Raw genomic sequence first — 19,035 nt, 5'->3', positions numbered from 1 at the left:
TCTACTATTGTTTACTTTTGGTACACATGGTTATGTACTTACATGTTTGTTTCACATCAAAAACCATTTAAAACTTTTAAAATAGTATTATAACTAGTGGAATATGTATAGTGTCGATTTCAATATTTTTGTCGATGGACATCGACGTGGTGTCACAGCATTAGCATCCATTTTCTATTGTTTTAGATAATTGCATACAGCCTTACTTCACATGATACTGTCCAGCGTCCACAATTTCAGCATCCAACTCTTACAAAATAAATTGAAATGATATTTACTACATTTGATATTTTTATAATTACATAAAAATTTTGCCGGCTAAACTTTTTATAATCTGGCCAAATAATACTTTTAATCATGAAAATTATGTAAAAGTAGCAATGGTAAACATAATTATAAACAGTTAACAACTCTTTTTATTTGGAAAAGAAATTAAATCATAAAACTGTTCTCATCATTGGGAAAATTAAATTTCCAAATCTACCCCTGGAAACTCACTGGATACACTTCTTCTTCGCGAACCCAAACCTGTCATTCTCCAAATCGTATTCCACGTGATAGTTCTGTTGCTGAAAACTCCCGAGAATAATCGCCGGACCACTCCGACCACCGCTGGAACTCACGGTGTTATCAGAAACCACCGTTAAACAGACGTTATCAACGCTTCCGACAAGCGTGAAGTAGTTAGACAACGGCAGCTCCATTTTAGCTCCACCTTTGAACTCGAAGATTAACTCCGGCACCGTCAGTGATCCCTTGCCGGAGATATTGAAACACGGTCCAAGTCCGGTGATCTTCTCCAAGTCCTTTTCTCTGCTGTAACTCGACATCTGCGCCGCGAATTCTTCAGCGACGAGCTCGAAAACGGGTCGATCCATGAAAGTGAATGTGGATCCGGAGTCGACGATGGTTCCTCCGTTTCCGTCGGGCCCCGGCGCGAGGAACTTGTAGGGAATCTTCACGCGCTTGCTTCCGACGTAGATTCGACGGAGATTGAGGTAGTAGTACTCAAGAAACGCAGCGTTGGAGACATTGGGGTTGTTTCGAAACGGCGTGTAGCTTAGACCCGGAGTTTTCGACCCGGAATTATAACCCGACCCGGTATCCAGATCGAGATCCGTGCTCACGTCGGTATCGTCGAACCGACGGGAAACCAAGCAATGCGAGAATCTCTTGAGTTTCATCTGCACAGGGAGAGATTCAGGTCCGCGTCCAAACCCGGCGATACCAGCGGGTTGTCGGGTAGACAAAATGGAGCATCCGACGACGAAATCGGGTACGGTTAGATCCGGGAAATCAAGCTTCTCGGATAATAAAATCCCAGCCGTTGATCCTAATCCGTATTGGAGAATGTACGGTGGGCAACCGACGGTGCAGTTACGGGTACTCGGGTCACATCCACTGCATTTAACATTGGGTCCGAATAGAAGCTGGCATTTCGGATTCTGACACCCGATAACCCGCGACGAGGTGGAGTTCCTGGGGACGAATCTAGGGATCCGGGTCGGATCCAACCCGGAGAAACCGCAGCCGGTGCAGAGATAACGTGAGGTACAAGGGAACCAGACGAGGCTGCTTCCGGTATCGAACACGAAAGGGATTGTCTGCGACGGTGTGCCGAAGCTGAGCGAGACGGAGTATCCGCCGTAGCTTTTAGCGGAAAGAGGGGATTTCACGACGGCGGCGGATGCAGAGGGGCCGGTGAGAGCATTTTCGTCGGGTTTGATGGAGCTGGGTTGTTTGAGCTGTTGGGCTCTTGCGATGGAGGAGTCGGCGAGACGGCGGAGAGAGAGGTAAGGATCGTTGTTGGGTAATTGGTCTGTGTGGTGGGAGAGAGGAGAGAGAGGTAGTTTGATGGCGGAGGCGACGGAGAGGAAGATAAGGAAGAAGAGGAGAGGAGGAGGAGAAGAAGACATTGTGTTTGTGTTGCGCTGTTCTCGCTTGATGGCTTACGGGTTTATGTAAGAAGAAGACAAAGGAGTGGAAAGTGGAGAATCATGTTCGATCTCTGTGACTTTCTTCTTCCTTTTATAAAAGTTTATAATAATTATAAAAATCAATTATAAAATGTGTTCATCGTCAAGGAAACTTACCACTAGAAGTAAACTATACGTGGAAATGTATTTTCGTATGTCTGACATGAAACGTTACAAGATAGAATAAAACCAGCTAATATTTGTATTTATTGAAACATGCCAATTTGAACCGAATGCGTGTGAAATGGAATTATTATGTATACGTATACCAATACTGAAACCCAATACAGAATATCCACTATTTTTGGTTAATTGGTTTGATGGTTGGCCATGTGATGGCTCAAGACTCAAGTGGCTAAACCCATTTACAAATCATGTGATTCATTAATGCACATCTTCGCTAGTCAATTCACACGTTGTTTTAATTGGACAACTGTTATTAGGAGTGGTTTTTTTCTCTATCCAGCTTCATATTCGATTTCATAAGGAATTGGTTTTAAATATCTTTTATTCACCAATTACACTAATCATGAAAACTGAACAAAGTACTACCATGTGTTTTTCATTGATCCAAATTATCATAAGGAATTGTTCTTAAATATCTTTTATTCACCAATTACACTAGTCATGAAAACTGAACAAAGTACTACCATGTGTTTTTCATTGATCCAAATTATCATAAAGGTTTGTACATGTCCTATTTTTTATATGTAATTTTTGCGTTTAAATTGATACGAATTTGAATAGATGATTAATCACTACATGAGCCTCTATGGACGTTAGGAATCAATTGACCAAACCAGACACGTTGAGTACAATAAGTGTGAGTAATCGACCGACCACATGTACCTTTGCTGACCCTTATAAAGTCTGTGAACGAACTGTAAAATTTGTCAAGCAGTGATAAAACAATTTAATAGCTTTCCTCCTAAAACGAGTGACTTGTTGCACTTAGCAAAATAAAACCGCCTTGATGAAGAATCAACGAAATCAATAATGCCATATGAAATCACTACGGTTGATATATTTGCATAAAAACTCTTGTGTAAAGTGTGATGATTTACTAAATATTGAATTTAATAAAGTATTAGAAATAACAAAAAAGAATTTTGCATAACTTTAAACATGAGAATTGTGATTTTTAGCAATAACAAGAATAACTCTCCATAAGTATGTGTAATTTTATGTAAATACAGAAGCATGTTATATTTAATCTAGTTTTATATTAATTTTGGTATATTTGCTAATAAGATTGATTTGCAGATACTATCTATTTTTTGTAAGCAAATTTTGATCCTTGAGATTGATTAGATCCGGAATTAATCCTTTTGTCAATAATTAATCTAATTCAACATTTTGTAACTGATTGTTAAGTTTGACTAACCTTATCTATAACTTGCTCCCTTCAATGTAAAATCGGAGAATTATTAGGCCGAGTCGTAAAATACTTGGAAGTTCATTCGAGTATTGAAATAGTTGAGAAATTTTGTAATCAAAGTGGATATATACCCCTTTTCACACTTTATATAATTACAAAAAGCAACTGATTACGTACTCACATGGTCACATGCATATTTAGATACACTATCACGATAATCCTATAAATATTCCTAACTTGCTTTGGAAACGGTGAAATAAAACTATACTAACATGTTAAATGTGTATGATCAAACGAGAAGATTACCGCACGTAACGTTGCTATTCATTTTTAATAGCGGATTCCAAGTGTTATTTCACTAAATATGATTCATCATATTGAAAAATGTAAAATAGTCGAAACAGGAAGACAGGTAGTGAATTGTCACGGGAAAATTCAAACGCAGTGGACAAAAACAAAATATAATAACAACAAAAATTCCTGAGAAACGATGTTGTTTGTCTATGGAAATTAGGAAGCACGTGAATTAACCAAGGTACATGGTGGGAGTCGTGGGACCAACGGTGGTCGACGTTGAATCACAAGGCGACGTCACCTCTACGTTTGAGCCAGAATATAAATTGTACCTTCGTTTTTAAGAAACGATTCAAGTGCTATGACGTATATTATAGATGATTAAATTAATATAACAACGTGTCATTTGAAGTGGATTTCATTATTAGATGGTGGAAAATTTTGCTTTGATCTGCTGATCACACCCGTAACAAGAAAATGAATGGTGCCAATATGGATCAGATCGAAACTTTAATGTCTGTATAACAGAAGTACGGGGCCATCTTAACTACGCCATTACTAGTATATATGTTGTCCACTCAGTTGAACTACAAAGTTACTATATACAACAATGGGCCTTAAGTGAGAGTTTGCTTACTATTCCATAATATGGTACATTATCTCGGCCCAACCCAAGTAGTCAACATCGGATAACTATAAATATAACATGTTTACAAAAACACAAAAATTATTTTTGTCTATAAAGTATCAAAACCTATAAAATAATTGAATTCAATCAATTGCAAAATATATTATTAAATATGATTACTTAAAAGTTGAAAACATCTTATATATTGGAACACAAAAATTCTTTGAAACATAGTTGTCCGTATGTTACAATTCGGACTTTTTGTCTCATCAACAAAGAAGCTGTAAAACACATCTAAAATGCTAACTTGAAATTGTGTTACTACAACTTACAATATGCAATTGTCATTTGTCATTTCACATATCAGAGTGACATTGTAAAGTTTTATAATCTGTTTTCGCTGTAGACCAATTTAAAGTCGTTTAGTTCTACAACAATACGTTCTAGATAATATAAAGAAAGTTAGAAAAATGTTGGAAAGATTGATTACGCCCGAATTTTTAAATTGTTTCCAAAATTGTTAACTGCACGGCAAACAACATGTGATGTGCCAGTATCTCCGCTATATTAATCGAGTCGATGTTTAACTATATAGTCTCGAATGTCGAACGAACATTAAGCATTATAATGGTAGGGTGACAAGATTGACTAATGAAAGGAAAAGCGAAGGATATGGATAGCAATGAAACATAATTCATGTGAAGTAGGCTAAAACCGCTCCTACCTACATTTCCCTTTTCTTGTGATGTTTCCTTTGACTTTTATTCAACTCATCTCCGTGAAACAATGTTCTGTCAATCGTCGTCGTTTAGTCATAATTCTTGTAGTGGAATGAATTAGCTAGACATTCCATTGTTAGTGACATGTATTTTTAAACATAAACAAACGTTACAATAATACACTTTTATACCAAAAGGCAAAACACTTATCATTCAAATCTAAATAAAAATAAAATGGTTGTTGTTTTGCTTTGAAAATAAAATAAAGCAGTCGAGATTGGAGCGTAAGCGCCAGCCATCTTTATATATTTCTACTTCTAATATCATATCAACACGCTTTACTATATAGTCCTTATTTGACTTTTAATATAAAGAAAAGTAACGCGATGGTTACATATTAATATATATTGCATGTTAGCTCCCATCGACATCCAAAGCTTAAACCTTCTCACTCTCTCTCTTCTCAAATGGAGGCTGATGATTTAACGAAACTCTCTCTTCTCCAACGCAGAAACGGCGGCGTTTCACAAACTCTAGACTTGGAGCTCCTCTCCGTCGACAAATCTTCTGATGATCTTCTTCTACGTTACACCTCCCTAAGAGACATCCTCCCTTCCACCACAGCCACCGCTGATTCCCCTGCCGTCTCTGTAGGGGCCCCCAACATCTCGATCCGCAACCGCCTTGTAAAGCAAGCTGCTTGTGCCTACCTTCAGCCTGCTACTCCAACTCCTTCATCTAACTCTTCGTTCTTCCACCGTGTCTCTTCCTCTTTCCTCCGCATCCTATCCGCCTTATTCGATTCCATCCTCCGCCTCTTCCCATCACCCCGGAGAATATTCAGAGCTTAGTGGTAAACAGAGAGACTTGACAAACTATTCCCACGTCATCATCTCTGTTTTTCCTTTTTTTTTTTTTTCATTTCAAAACTTATGTTCTTTTATTTCAAACAACTCGTGAATGTTTTTGATGTTCATGTAATACGCTTCAGTTTGAGCCCGGAACTTGCGGGCTTAGCTTTGGCGCGAGTCTCCGTGAGCGATGTTTACTCAGTTACTTTCGCCGGTTCTTGTAAGACAATGGTGCCAGAGACCAGTTAAATTAAAAAAAAAAAAAAACAAGGCGCTGCCGTCAAATTTTGTTTTTAGTTGGATAAATCATTGTTATGTAATTTTTAGATCTTTAAACACTGTTATGTAAAAATTTTAGATGGTTGAGTGATCAGGCAATCCAAAAAAGTGTAGGTGTTTAAAACATGTTTCGATAAAAACAAAAAATGATCAACGTGAAAAAGAGAGGGAACATTTGATTATTGAGCTTTTTAGACATATATGATCGTGTAAGAAATGTCAATCTAATTGTAATTCTATATAAGCATACTATTAACTATTACTCTGTCTTTTTACATCTTGTCCCTAACCATGAGAAACTCACAAAAAAGAGAATATCACTAACCTTAAGGTCAATCTTAAACCGTGTCCTACGCCTAATTAAAATCATAAGAGTACATTTTGAAGATTGTGTTTTCCCATGTTGGATATTATTGAGTTTGACGGAGTTTGATGAACCATTTACAAGAGATTTTTGACCTCTCTCTCAGTCCTTAGCTACCCTACTCTTAAAAGCAACTCATGGATGGATCGTAGTTTGCAATCAATTACTATATCTCTATCGATGCACATCATCATCACCAACGATCAGCAATACATTAGCAAATGTTATGACATAAGAGTCACTCCATCTCAAGTCTTTATGATAGTTTCTTGCTGGTAATAACATTAGGAACATTACATAACCACCAACCAATACAACCAGGGCGATTTCATAAAAGGACAGAGACAAACTGTTAGCATAAACCAAGTAAAATTCAAGAGATTGAACACATGGATTGGGGAAGACGCTGTTTTTTTTGGATAATTTGCACACAAGGATAAACTTCAGATGATCAATCGAACATCATCACCACCATCCACATAGACCATTTTTTTTATCACAAATTTAGAAGAAAAAAGCTTGAGAACGACAATGGAGTACCCCCAGATACATACTTCAGTATGAGAAGGGGCAAAGATTTTGAACAAACCAAGAGCTACTAGAAGCAAGTGCCTTCTGGAGGTTGAACAAGCTTACGGTTATGCGACGTAGACATCTCCTTCTTCAGCTGTGTTAGTATAGTCTCCATTGTGTACTCCCTTTGCCAGTTCGCAAGAAGCCCAAACTTCTTAGGTTCCACCTATAATACATAGAGATGACAATAATAAGTTATGTTTATACATAAATGGAACCAGTCAGAGAATGGCAGGATGCTTGTGCGTACCACTCCTGTTTCATGGTTGACACAAGTCATGTTGATACGTGAATGGAAGCGGACGGTGGGAGGTTTCTCAGGGTAATCTTTGTCACAAAAGAGCTTCAACTGATAGATCCGACCTTCATGAACAGTCTGCCCATAGAAGACAATTCATTTCTGTTAGTACAAGCAAAAGAAACCTTCACTAGTCATGATGATTGCTAAGAGAATTGATCCATGCTTCTTAAAACAATCACACACACAGATAATGAAAAAGAAAGAGATATAAGTACGTTGTGAGGAGCGATGATGGTGCCAGTCCAAGAGCGCATGTAAATGTCATCTCCATCATCCATTCCATAGCTCACAGTTCCATCTCCAATACCTTTCTCCCCACGTTCAAGCTCCTCCAGCAACCGAAAGTTCCTTGGAACTACATTTAATCATTAATAATCTCTCTTTAGTGAAATCAAGAACCTTAATCACTACCCACCCACGATTCTCAAGAACAAGACTTGCTATGTTCTAAGTAATTACCCTAATCCGAATTCAATAACCCTAAAAATCAGAGAATTAAAACCCAATTCGGATTCCAAAAACCCTAGAAAGGAAAATTCAAAAGATATCGAAATATCTTACCAACAACACTCGATCCTCCAGCGCCAAGAGTCATGTTGTGGATTCGATATGATTTAGTGTTTTTCGAGATCTGATCGCGCCGAGAGATGAGCTAAGGAGGAGAATCTGGTGAAAAGACAGAAAGCTCTATATGTGTGAGGGACGATGGAAAAAGAGTTCAATTTTCAATCCTAGTCCCCAGAAATATATATTCTATCAAATAGTTCCTACAATTACGATAATTACTTATAGTACCCTTAGATAAATCCGAGCAATTTCTTTTGGTTCGTGTAACAGATTCTGGGTTTTGGGTCACAATTATTGACCTTTTGGTTTTGGTTTTGGTTTTGGTTTTGGTTTTGGGTCACACAATATTGACCTTTTGGTTTTGGGTCACATATCATGTATTAGTATTAGACTATTAGTGAGTGTTATTGGTAAATATTGGGAGTAAATGGGAGGAAATTAAAATCAAGAAAATGAGTGAAAAAATGATAAACTGAAACCAGTTCGACTTTTTTACTCTTCATAGTTAAAAAAAAACGGTTTTACCTTTTTCAAACAATAATTAGTATCTAATCTATTAATTTAGGATTTTATTTAAAATTGCATTGGTATATCTTTCTTTTTGGATTTATTGTACATTTCATCATTTTATAATATACACGCGCATCTTATACAATAATTCATGATGACCAGTATACTTAAATTTAATCGATATGTTGATACATGTTATTCTGATCACCCGGTTAAGTTTCACTTTCAAAATAACCATGAACATTATTTATTTAGTGAAGATATATAATAATTTATGATGACCGATATATAGGACCATTTAATTATTAATATAACAAATTAGATTTATATTAGCTATCAACCATTTATATCGATGCTATTAAGCCCGCACACACGGGATTAATCAGTTTACAAATATTTATTAGTTTATTTTTTATTAATTCAAAACCCAACATAATAACTTATTATTTATGTTTTCAAAAAATTAAATCAAACATCAAATTACATATATATATATATATATATATATGACGAAAAATTTAATTAAAATATATATGTTTATTATTGTGTAGAAATTTTAAAAGAAAACATTCACATATTAGAAATATTGTAAAAAATATTTTTATACAAATTTAGTTGATTAATATTTAATTATGAATTGTTTATATGTTATTTTCCTAACTTTTATAATTGAAAAAAAAATTAAGATAACAACACAATATATAAGAATTATCTTATTTAAAAATAAAAATAAAATTATAAATAAAATGTTGATGTAATTAATTATATATAAAATTCATTAAGAGTTTTAAATTTTATAATTAAAAATATGTTTTAAGATAACAACAAAATATATAAGAATTATCTTTTTAAAAATTAATAATAATATTATTAATAGAAATTCATTTTTGATTATATAGTTAATTATATATAAAATTCATTAAGCGTTTTAAATTTTATAATTAAAAATATGTTTTAAGATAACAACAAAATATATAATAATTTTTTTTTAAATTAATAATAATATTATTAATAGAAATTTGTTTTTGATTACAAATTATGAATATATAAGAATATATAAGAATTATCTTATTTTAAAAAATCTAATATTATAAATAAAATTTAGTTTTTAATTATGTAATTAATTATATATAAAACTCATTAAGGATTTTAAATTTTCTAATTAAAATTATGTTTTAAGATAACAACAAAATATATAAGAATTATCTTTAAAAAAATTAATAATAATATTATTAATAGAAATTCGTTTTTGATTATATAGTTAATTATATATATATATTCATTAAGGGTAATATAGATATTAACCGTTCTAACTTTTAATGTGAGAGCTCTATTGCTAAAATTTACTTCGCAAATAATAGTATAGATAGATTCTAACAAAACATGCATGAACCAACTATTTCTAACATCTATTATATTTCGATTTCTTTAACAAAATATATATACAACTCTATTATAAACCATTCATAATTCTCCAGCTAATCTTCTCACATTGAATCAACATACACAAACCGTGCCATCGAATCATCTGTAAACAAAGTTATACTATCAATAACTCAAACTAATATTAACCATTCGTAAAGTATACCTTAATCAAAGCTAAATATATCATAACCATTAGAAACCAAACATTTTCAAGAAAGCATTTGGTCTACGCATAAACGGTTTATACAATCAACCGTAAACCATTCTGCTACCATCATAACCTATCACTAGATTTTGATTCGCGATTCGAAAACGCGGATTTTATGGGTTATATACGAAGTTAGATATGAAATAGTATTTTGAGTATATTGTGTATTATTATGTTATAAAATTGTATTATATCAAATACAAAATTTTGTTTAAATTTATATAACTTATGAATAAGTTTATCTGAGATTTTTTATATACACTCTTATGTAACTCTTTCTTAAGTATGAAAATTTTACCCAAATTTGATAAACGAACCAAACCAATACGAAATACAGGTTGAGGTTCGGGATTGAGAAAAAGTACCTATTAGATTTTTTTGGACATGCGGGTCTCTGTTGGACTCCGAATATCCAAAGTACCCAGAATGTTTTGTTCATATTATGTATATTTGAGTAATTAATATATGTTCTCAGTATAAAAATATTATTGTAAATTTTGGATTCGCGTTTTCTGCTATAGTTTCAGGTTTTGGATAAAATTTCAAATTTTAAAAATATATTTAAAATATTGGATATTTTTGGTTCTCGGGTAAGATTTTGGTCTTTTAGATATTTAGTTATTTCTGGTATTTATTTGATTTTGGGTATTTTTGTATGTTGATTTTTCAGATTCTTTACATCTTTTTGTCCTAAATACTCGAACCGAGCTAGACTCATTATGTAGCCAAATTACATAGTAAATTTTATAGATACTTGAATTATTGACTCAAACTGACCTGGAACTAAAAAGAACTGATATGAACAAAAAAATAAAATACCTAGTTGGATATAAATGCCCAAATCCTAAACAACTTGTACCTCAAAGAAACCAATTTATATTTGACCCGAAGACCCAAATGCCCAAATCTAACCTTTCATTATATTTTTATGCATTTTATAAAAGTTACATTTGTTCAGTTGGTGAAACTTAAGATTTATTTGAGAGATTTTTGGCTAATCTAATAGTATAGATTTGTAGGTTTGTTGTTGAGCACTAAAAAAAAGATTTGTTGCGTTTTTGATAATTTTAAACTTATCTTAAATACTATTTATCAATAAAATAAAATTAACATAATATAATTTTTAAACTTATCTTAATTATGAAGTTAATGAGACATATTTAGAGAAGAATATAATAAAGTGTATGTGATATTATATTTTCGTGAATCAAATTTATGTGGTCGTATATATATGGTATAATCTTTATATTTCTAAAAAAATATGGGTCCAATAAATAAAATCTTTGACTAAATAATTTTTAGAGAAATTTAAAGTAATATATTGTTTGTCCAAATCAAAAAACGATCAAAATATTATTAGTTAATAAAATAGTCCAAACAAGTTTTTTAAGTAGATTTATTAAAACTCCTTCTCTTTTAATAGTATTGATTCTGAGTGTACACAAACCGGTTTTATATTCATCCGTAATTTTTTTTTCAAAATCTTAACAAGAGTAGGTAAACAAATATTTACTGACATTCCGCAAAATAAGCTAACTTACATTAATACAAAAATTGTAGTGTTTTTTTCGTTGTTAAACATAGATTTTGTGAAAATATTAACTATATAAAATATCCCTTTTTAATAAAATAAAATAAAAAATTTATATATTATTCTGAATATATCCTTGCAAATAATATCGTAAGGATACCTTTTAGAAACTATTAATAATCGTTGTAACTGAATTATCTCTTAATAACTACTTCTCTATTTAAAATATTACCAAACAATTATTTACATACTGTCAAAAATCATAATTAGATAATATGTCTTATTTGATATTTGATTTTACATACTGATTCTTCGGATCCTGATATTCAAAATGCTCGACCGCATGTTACATACATAATCCTTATTTAGACTACAAATATATAATATTTCAAATGATATTGGTAAATTCTGATTTGGTATATAACTTTGAGATATAACAATTCTCTGAACATATTTAAAATGTAAAGATATTCAACAACACAAAAAAAATCAGAAAATGTAATAAAAATATAGCTACCTAGATGAGAATCAAGATCAAAAATTTCATTTCCCTTTCCAGACGCACACGTTCGAATTGAACCTGAGATTTTATCTGGTTCATAACATTATTTTTTGAACCAAACCAAAATAACAAAACTCAAAACAAAAACCAAATGCATAAATAACCCAACTATCACTACATTTTTGAAGCGAAAACCAAAACTCAAAAACCGAACAAAACCAAAAATATAAAATCTCGACGTGAACCAAAATTTATAAATTATCATCAAATCATAAACTATACATATAAATAATCACATGCAACTCCGCAGGTCAGAATCTAGTAAGAAAATTAAATTGGTTTGATTGGCACGACAAAAATTAAAATGACAGTAAATACTTTTTCCAGTGTTTAGGAATCGCTAGGCGCTAACTAGGCATCTTATAGAGGATTAGTGACTAAAATATTATATGAGGCTTAGGCGTTAACAAATTATTGATTTATTATATATATAAAAGATATTTTAGTTTTTATATCTAATTCTAAAATTATTTTGATAAATTATCAAAATTAAATATACAAAACAAAAGAAATTAGAAAAAATTATGGATTTGTACTACTATTTTTACCTAATTTAACAGTCTTAGGCTGATTTAGATCGATTTAAACCGGTTTAAAATAGTTTAAACCAATTTAAATTGTATAAATCAAATTAAAAAAAATATTTTCGGGTATGACCAATTTGCCGCCTAAGCAGGGGCCTAGACCAATTTTTAGAACAATGATTTTTTTCCATTCAAAATATATCGCTAATTGTGATATCCAATCACATTCAATATTTGTTTTTGTATGATTTGTGTGATCACATGCATGTATAAAGAAATACTTTAGAATGCCATAACGGAACTACCCAATTTTCACAAACTTTAGGGTTATAAAGTGCTTCTAATTTTCTATAGCTGATGAAGAGTCTTGAAATCATGTGATATAGTTTCAAAGCTTTTTGAAAATCTTATAAATGATAAAGTTTGTAATATTTTAACTCTTTTCAGATTTTAATGGTATTTTATAAACTAAAACATAAAACATTCTGTTTTTGGAAGAATAATTTAATTTTAAAACGGAAATATAGTATTTTAATCTTATTTATTTAGAGTTGGATTGCTGGACGTTAAAATCAAAGAAATACCATTAGTCGACAAAAAAAAAGCAAATCATATATTATCATAGTATTTGCTTTCTTTATCTTTTTCGAGGTGTGTTGATTGTTTGTTTGCTTTAAATTTGTATTTAGTGCTTATTACTAAATATTTTTAGTTTAAATTTTTTGTTTATGCTAATAGTTGATTTATTAGTATATAACTATACATACATAAACGGAGATAAAGATCCTACGATCAGATTTCAAGATTGCTCTTATTCCTCGAAGACAGAATGAAATATTTGATTTCTTAGCTAGAACTGCAAGATTTTTTCATAGAGATCTCATTTATTAGTTGTTATATTCCGGCTTAGTTATTCATACCACCTCATGTTTTAGTAATAGAATAACCATATGACGAAAAAAAAATGGAGTTAGACTAACGCCAAGATTTAGCATTTGAAAAAATCAAACTCCACCAAAATTATAATCTTTCTATTATGATTTCGAATAAATAAATATAGATAATCATTACAGAAACAATTTTATAAAATATTCTAAATATATCTTACATATGTATTAGACTCTTTAAATATTAAAATATGAAAACGTATGGCTTAAAATGAGTTGATCGGAAAGAAAACACAACACCAGACCTAATAAGTAAGAGTGCTATAGATTTTTGAATCTGAACTTGTGTGTTTATTAGTTGTCATATTCCGCTTAGGTTTCTCAGACCGTCTCAAACTCAGTTAATAAAATAACATTCTAATAACAAAAATGAAATAAACAGAAATGATAAGGTTATTACTTAATTTGATTTTTCATTTGACTTTATAATACAGAAAAATTCACCATGCAGAGAGAAAATCCCAATACTAAAGTCCCAAACTGAAATCATTACTAAGAACAAATTCTTTAAAACAGGATCAACTGATCATTGCATTTGCAGTTAAGGCAACGTAGCGTTTTCTGCATAACCATAGTATACATAAGACACCTTCGACATCCTACCAACACCAGCACCGACGGTTCCTCATCAATCCACGACGATGCAACTTCCTCCTTCTTTTCCTCCGTGGTCGACAAGCACGAGTAAAACGATGATGATGAGTGGGTCGGTGAAGATCCTCGTTTAAACCTCTGATCAGCAACTACAGATTCCGCCGTTTTGGCCGGTGACTCGTCTCTAACTCTTTTACCATTCTTGTTTAACATCTTAGAAACTTCGGGCTGGTCGAGAGGGATTCTGTATTATCTTTCTTCTTTGTCTTGTTTTAGGTGAGGGGTTTAATGGTACTGATGGCTTAAACAAATGTATATATATGTATATATAAGGACGCAAAGGAGCTATTTATGATAAATAATTAATTTTGTTGAATAAAGTAATTGTATGTTGTGGACAGAGAACATGAGATTCTTTATCTAGTAATTGACTTATTAATTGGAAGTGGGAAAATAGTAAAGTACAGTAGAGACAAATATATGAAACAAAGGTAAATCAGTAAACATTGCATTAGTGCATTTAAACAAGCCCAGCAAACTATCTATTGCTTAGATGTTGAGGGAAGAGAGAAATGTTGCAACTAAATATGAACAAATGAATTTGACTAGTAAACAAATAATTTTTGTTTTATAATGTATTTTTTCACCTTTTTTTTTCATTTCTAGTGCAACATTTTAATTGATGTTCAAATTTTATCAACTTTACTTAAGTTTATTGGTTAAAAATAAGCATATATATTATACGGTAATAATCGGCACAACATAAAATCTAATAAATTTCTGTATGTGTCAAAATTTAAAACAGCGGTTATAGAAAATAAAAGAGTTGTTACGATGATTATTATAAAATAACGTGACTAAAGTAGTTTAAAGTTATTTTAGAAATAGTCTTTTTATAGATACGATTTATTCAAAAATGACTGAAAAATATTTTTTACAAGCGACAAAAAATTAAAAAATTTGCATACAGTAATAGATAATATTAAATAATAATAACCATAATTATAATAATAAAGCAGACACAACAAAACTTTAAAATATCTTGCATAAATATTTTAAATTTAGAAAAGTAAATAAATTAAAATAAAAGTTAATGATACGCTGAAACGTCTATTTCAAACGACGGTTTCAACTAAAAGCTACAAATGTGTGTCTATCAAATATCCATTTGGCTGTTTCGTAAATAACAATTAAACTCAATTACTTTTAATTACTTTCCATATTCACAAAAGTTGTGCTTTTTGTGTTTAGTTTTGATAATTTATAACAAACTAGAGGTTAACCCGCCCTACGGACGGATGAGTAAAAAAACGAATAATCTATAAATAATATAAATTTGAAATAGTATTTATAACTATAAATATAATTTGTAATATTAAATTTTACTATTTGTTTTGTTTTCTTAAATATTATATATATATATATATATATATATATATTTCACCTTTAAAAATTCATTCATGAAATAGTAATTGTTTTACATATTTTCAATATATTTTTCATCTTAGTTCTGATAGTAAGTATATTTTTTTTTTAGGAAATTGTGATTTGTGAGTTAAGTTCACAAAATATAATGCTGGTGCCACTCAGATTGATTAAAGTTTTTGAGCTTGTGTTATAATCTGGAAGAGACTTACGCGGATTGGAGAAGGGGTAAGATAACCATGTTGTTTTATGGTATATATATGGAGATGGCCGGTTCATCTCTGGTTTTCTGAACCCTTAAAAAACTTAATATGAATATAAAAAGACAATGCAGGGTTTTTATCAATCAACGAAAAAGAATAATACTACGTCGATCACTCTTCTTTTTCATTATTTTTGTCCCCTTCTAAACCACATATCAGTTTCTCTTCTTCAATAGAGTTTGAGTTTAGAGTCCATGACGGTAATGTGTCTTCAAAATCTACAAAGGTAATTTTTTTGTGGATATTTTCCAATATTTTATTCAGGTTGTTGGATCATAATTCTCAACCTGATGTTTTAGTACATATGGGGATGACAAGGTTCCATCTCCATAAGGCTACGTTTTTTAAACTATTGTTTGATAATTTCGATCATTGACATTAAATTATTATTTTTTCTGTAATTTTCGAATTGCATACCATGGAAGAAGATATAACACATTTAATGTGAATATGAAGAAAGGTTTGATATTTTGTATGTGATGTTAATTATCTTCCGCATAATCTTTGTCAAGAAGGCCGGGTATTTAAAACGCTACATAACGGATGTCAATTAATAAACTCTCACACTGCCGTTAAACATAATAACAGAAATGCTACGGTGCTCACAACTCAATTAACGCCGTTCAATGTCGTTTTGCTGAGAGTCAGTGTCGACCTTCTTCTGATGACGGGAGCTGGAGGAACGGCATCAGAGATAGCCTGAGGAATTTAAGGGAGTTTTATCTCGTAGGAGTCGTCTTCGTAAACGTTGACTACAACATCATCGTTCTCCACCCATGCCCCATCTTTCGTACGACTTTTTTAGTCGGAAGATACATCGACCGAAGCTTTGAAGCCGTGCACCGGCGGTTCCTTCGCCACAATTAGGTCTATGGAATCGTTTAAGCTTATGTGAAGGTAAAGGGAAAATGGCTTGCGTGCCCCTACATCTCATGGAGGAATCTTCTATGCCCTCATGAAATCTCCTATGCCCCTAATTCATTAATGAAATGGTGATTGACAAAAATACCTTTTTATTTAAAAAAAAATAGAAAAAACATAAATTGAAGTTTTGGTTTGGTTGGATTGGTATTTGGGTTTGGTTAAAAATCAGTTTTGATTTATCAAATTAAAAAAAAATTGATAAAAGCTAGCCAAAAAACGGATCGAACTTCCCCTTCCCCGCCCCCTGCAGTTCCCACCCCCAGTTCCCAGCCCCTCCCAGTTCCGCTCACCTCCACTCCGCTCTCCCGCACTCAGCTCCTCTCTCATGCAGCTTCTCCATCGTAACCTGACATCTAGCAAGGAGTCTAGAAATCCGTAAGTTGTGGTCTCCGTATTGAACATTCTTGCAATTGAATCTAATTAAGAGTATGCACAACGGGCTTGTCTTGTTTGGGAGCCGATTCATAAAGGAAATTGGTATATAATGCATTTCAATGGTGGAATGAGAGTGTAATAGGCAGTAGAATGGAATTCCCAGTAAAATTGGACCTAGATCGATCTTGGGCAGTTGAAATTCAATTTGTTCTTGATTATAATTGTAGTATAACTGTATAACTCGGAACAACGGGTAGAACTTTGGATAACTGGAAAACTAGGAACAGCTGATAGAACCGTGGATAACTGGAAAAACTATGTACAACTGGTATAACTTTGGATAACTGTAGTCAGTTTCTTGTGTTTGTTCCTTTTTTGGCAGGATACAATGAGCAATCACGTCAGTGATATACATGGTAGTCAGGAAGAGAGCTACGAGATGATGTATAATTGTTTCTTCAAACACAATGGACCGACACCAAGAAGAAACATAAACAAAACTAAGAATAACCCAGAAATCAAATCAAAGAAAAATATCAACTCTTCCAAAGCAATAAGACATCAATTCATATTATTTGGGAGTTTTTAATATTCTTCTTAACTGGAACCTCCAAAACATCAGAATCGTTGTCTGCAAGAATTATAAACCGATAAAAATTAAATAATTATAATCTTGACTCCATAAACAAATCAATAACTAAAACTCACCATTAACAAAAAGAAAATTCGATGGCTGAACGCGATGGTAATCAAAAAGTTGCTTGAAAGCCCGACCTTCAAGTCAGAAAGGAGGAGAGAGGAGGTCGCCATTCTGCTCAAAGAAAGTTGTAAGGGATTTACGATTGTGAGGAATGAAAAGATGAAGTGTACGGTTTCAAAACTCATCTATTTAGCAGATTCACCGACTGGAAGAAAAGAGATGCAATGAATGAGAAATTAAGGAGTGGGGAAAAAGGAATTAAGAAGGTTGTTAATGATGACGATTGAACAGTCCGTAACGGTTCAGGTTTCCCATTTCCGGTGTGAAGAACTCCAGCGGAATCGACACGTACGACGGATTAGACCAGATAACGCCATTATTATCTGCTCCCATAACCCAGTGAAAACGTCACGGTCGGTTTTAAGAATAGGTAGTTGCAGAACGTGAAGAACCCTATAAATGGTTGAAGATGAAGACTGAGACTGCTACTATTAGGCTGGGTTAATAATGTCTGCTAATAGCCCATTTAAAGAAACATGGAAAGTCCAAAACAAATGATCAAGCCCATTTTAGTTATAAAACCTATATCGACACTTTCGAAAAGAAAATATGTGACACGTGGCATGCTCTGAACAACCTATTTATCTGTTATAACACACGGAAAATAGGCCTTATTTAAATTACATTGGCCCACAAATGAGAGTCAAGATAGAATCAAAACAAACAACTATCCTAAAGCAACAAACACATAACTAATACAACAAAAAAATAGATCAACTGAACCCATAATACATAAAAAAACTTGCATGTACATCAAACAAGCTCCTTTGATAGAACCAAATCGAAGAAGCTATCACAAAGATAGTATTGAGAAGAATAACCATCCACAGCTACCTATACATGCTTAATCATCCAGCAAGCTATCTCCACTGTCACCCATCCACAGAAACGTATCCATTCGACCGTTGGAGACATGCAAATGACTTTGGAAGTTGTGACTTCTCTCTTTATTCAAGAAGCTTGCATGTTGTCTGTATTTATTATTATGTCCAGATCTAGATTAGGTTAAATATGTTTTATAACCAAAATTTACAAGTTAAGGAATTAAGTTTCTCCT

The 19,035-nt window shown here is 32.3% G+C and overlaps 3 protein-coding genes and 1 long non-coding RNA gene across 4 annotated transcripts; 2 read left to right on the top strand and 2 right to left on the bottom strand.

The window, feature by feature from the left end:
* Positions 1 to 258: 258 nt before the first annotated feature.
* LOC103863458 (probable aspartyl protease At4g16563) lies at positions 259 to 2,100 on the bottom strand. The gene has a single exon (XM_009141199.3). The coding sequence runs from the start codon at positions 1,914 to 1,916 to the stop codon at positions 495 to 497; it is 1,422 nt and encodes a 473-aa protein (XP_009139447.1). The 5' UTR covers positions 1,917 to 2,100; the 3' UTR covers positions 259 to 494.
* A 235-nt stretch (positions 2,101 to 2,335) lies between these two features.
* On the top strand, positions 2,336 to 6,931 carry LOC103863457. The gene has a single exon (XM_033289851.1). The coding sequence runs from the start codon at positions 5,463 to 5,465 to the stop codon at positions 5,844 to 5,846; it is 384 nt and encodes a 127-aa protein (XP_033145742.1). The 5' UTR covers positions 2,336 to 5,462; the 3' UTR covers positions 5,847 to 6,931.
* Positions 6,802 to 8,122, bottom strand: LOC103863456 (ubiquitin-conjugating enzyme E2 variant 1D). The gene is made up of 4 exons (XM_009141197.3): positions 7,925 to 8,122; positions 7,579 to 7,718; positions 7,313 to 7,438; positions 6,802 to 7,228 (listed from the first exon to the last, which is right to left on the bottom strand). Exons 1-4 carry the CDS (start codon positions 7,956 to 7,958, stop codon positions 7,088 to 7,090), a joined length of 441 nt encoding a protein of 146 aa, XP_009139445.1. The 5' UTR covers positions 7,959 to 8,122; the 3' UTR covers positions 6,802 to 7,087.
* A 226-nt stretch (positions 8,123 to 8,348) lies between these two features.
* LOC117133506 lies at positions 8,349 to 19,033 on the top strand. The gene is made up of 2 exons (XR_004457357.1): positions 8,349 to 8,825; positions 9,811 to 19,033. It is a non-coding gene; the product is annotated as an uncharacterized LOC117133506 (long non-coding RNA).
* The last annotated feature ends 2 nt before the right edge of the window (positions 19,034 to 19,035 follow it).

This window comes from Brassica rapa, chromosome A04 (genome assembly GCF_000309985.2).
Source record: "Brassica rapa cultivar Chiifu-401-42 chromosome A04, CAAS_Brap_v3.01, whole genome shotgun sequence".
NCBI classification, from domain to species: Eukaryota; Viridiplantae; Streptophyta; class Magnoliopsida; order Brassicales; family Brassicaceae; genus Brassica; species Brassica rapa.
The sequence above is the reverse complement of the archived record's forward strand: the minus strand, read 5'-3'. Positions and strand labels throughout refer to the sequence as shown.

What these genes read in the sequence shown, in the direction of transcription:
- LOC103863456 (XM_009141197.3), bottom strand. Translation starts at nt 7,958, where the DNA reads ATGACTCTTGGCGCTGGAGGATCGAGTGTTGTTG. An exon ending in TGGAGGATCGAGTGTTGTTG is followed by an intron (nt 7,719 to 7,924) that starts GTAAGATATTTC and finishes GATTAAATGTAG; the next exon opens with TTCCAAGGAACTTTCGGTTG. An exon ending in CCATCATCGCTCCTCACAAC is followed by an intron (nt 7,439 to 7,578) that starts GTACTTATATCT and finishes TTCTATGGGCAG; the next exon opens with ACTGTTCATGAAGGTCGGAT.
- LOC103863457 (XM_033289851.1), top strand. Translation starts at nt 5,463, where the DNA reads ATGGAGGCTGATGATTTAACGAAACTCTCTCTTCTCCAACGCAGAAAC.
- LOC103863458 (XM_009141199.3), bottom strand. Translation starts at nt 1,916, where the DNA reads ATGTCTTCTTCTCCTCCTCCTCTCCTCTTCTTCCTTATCTTCCTCTCC.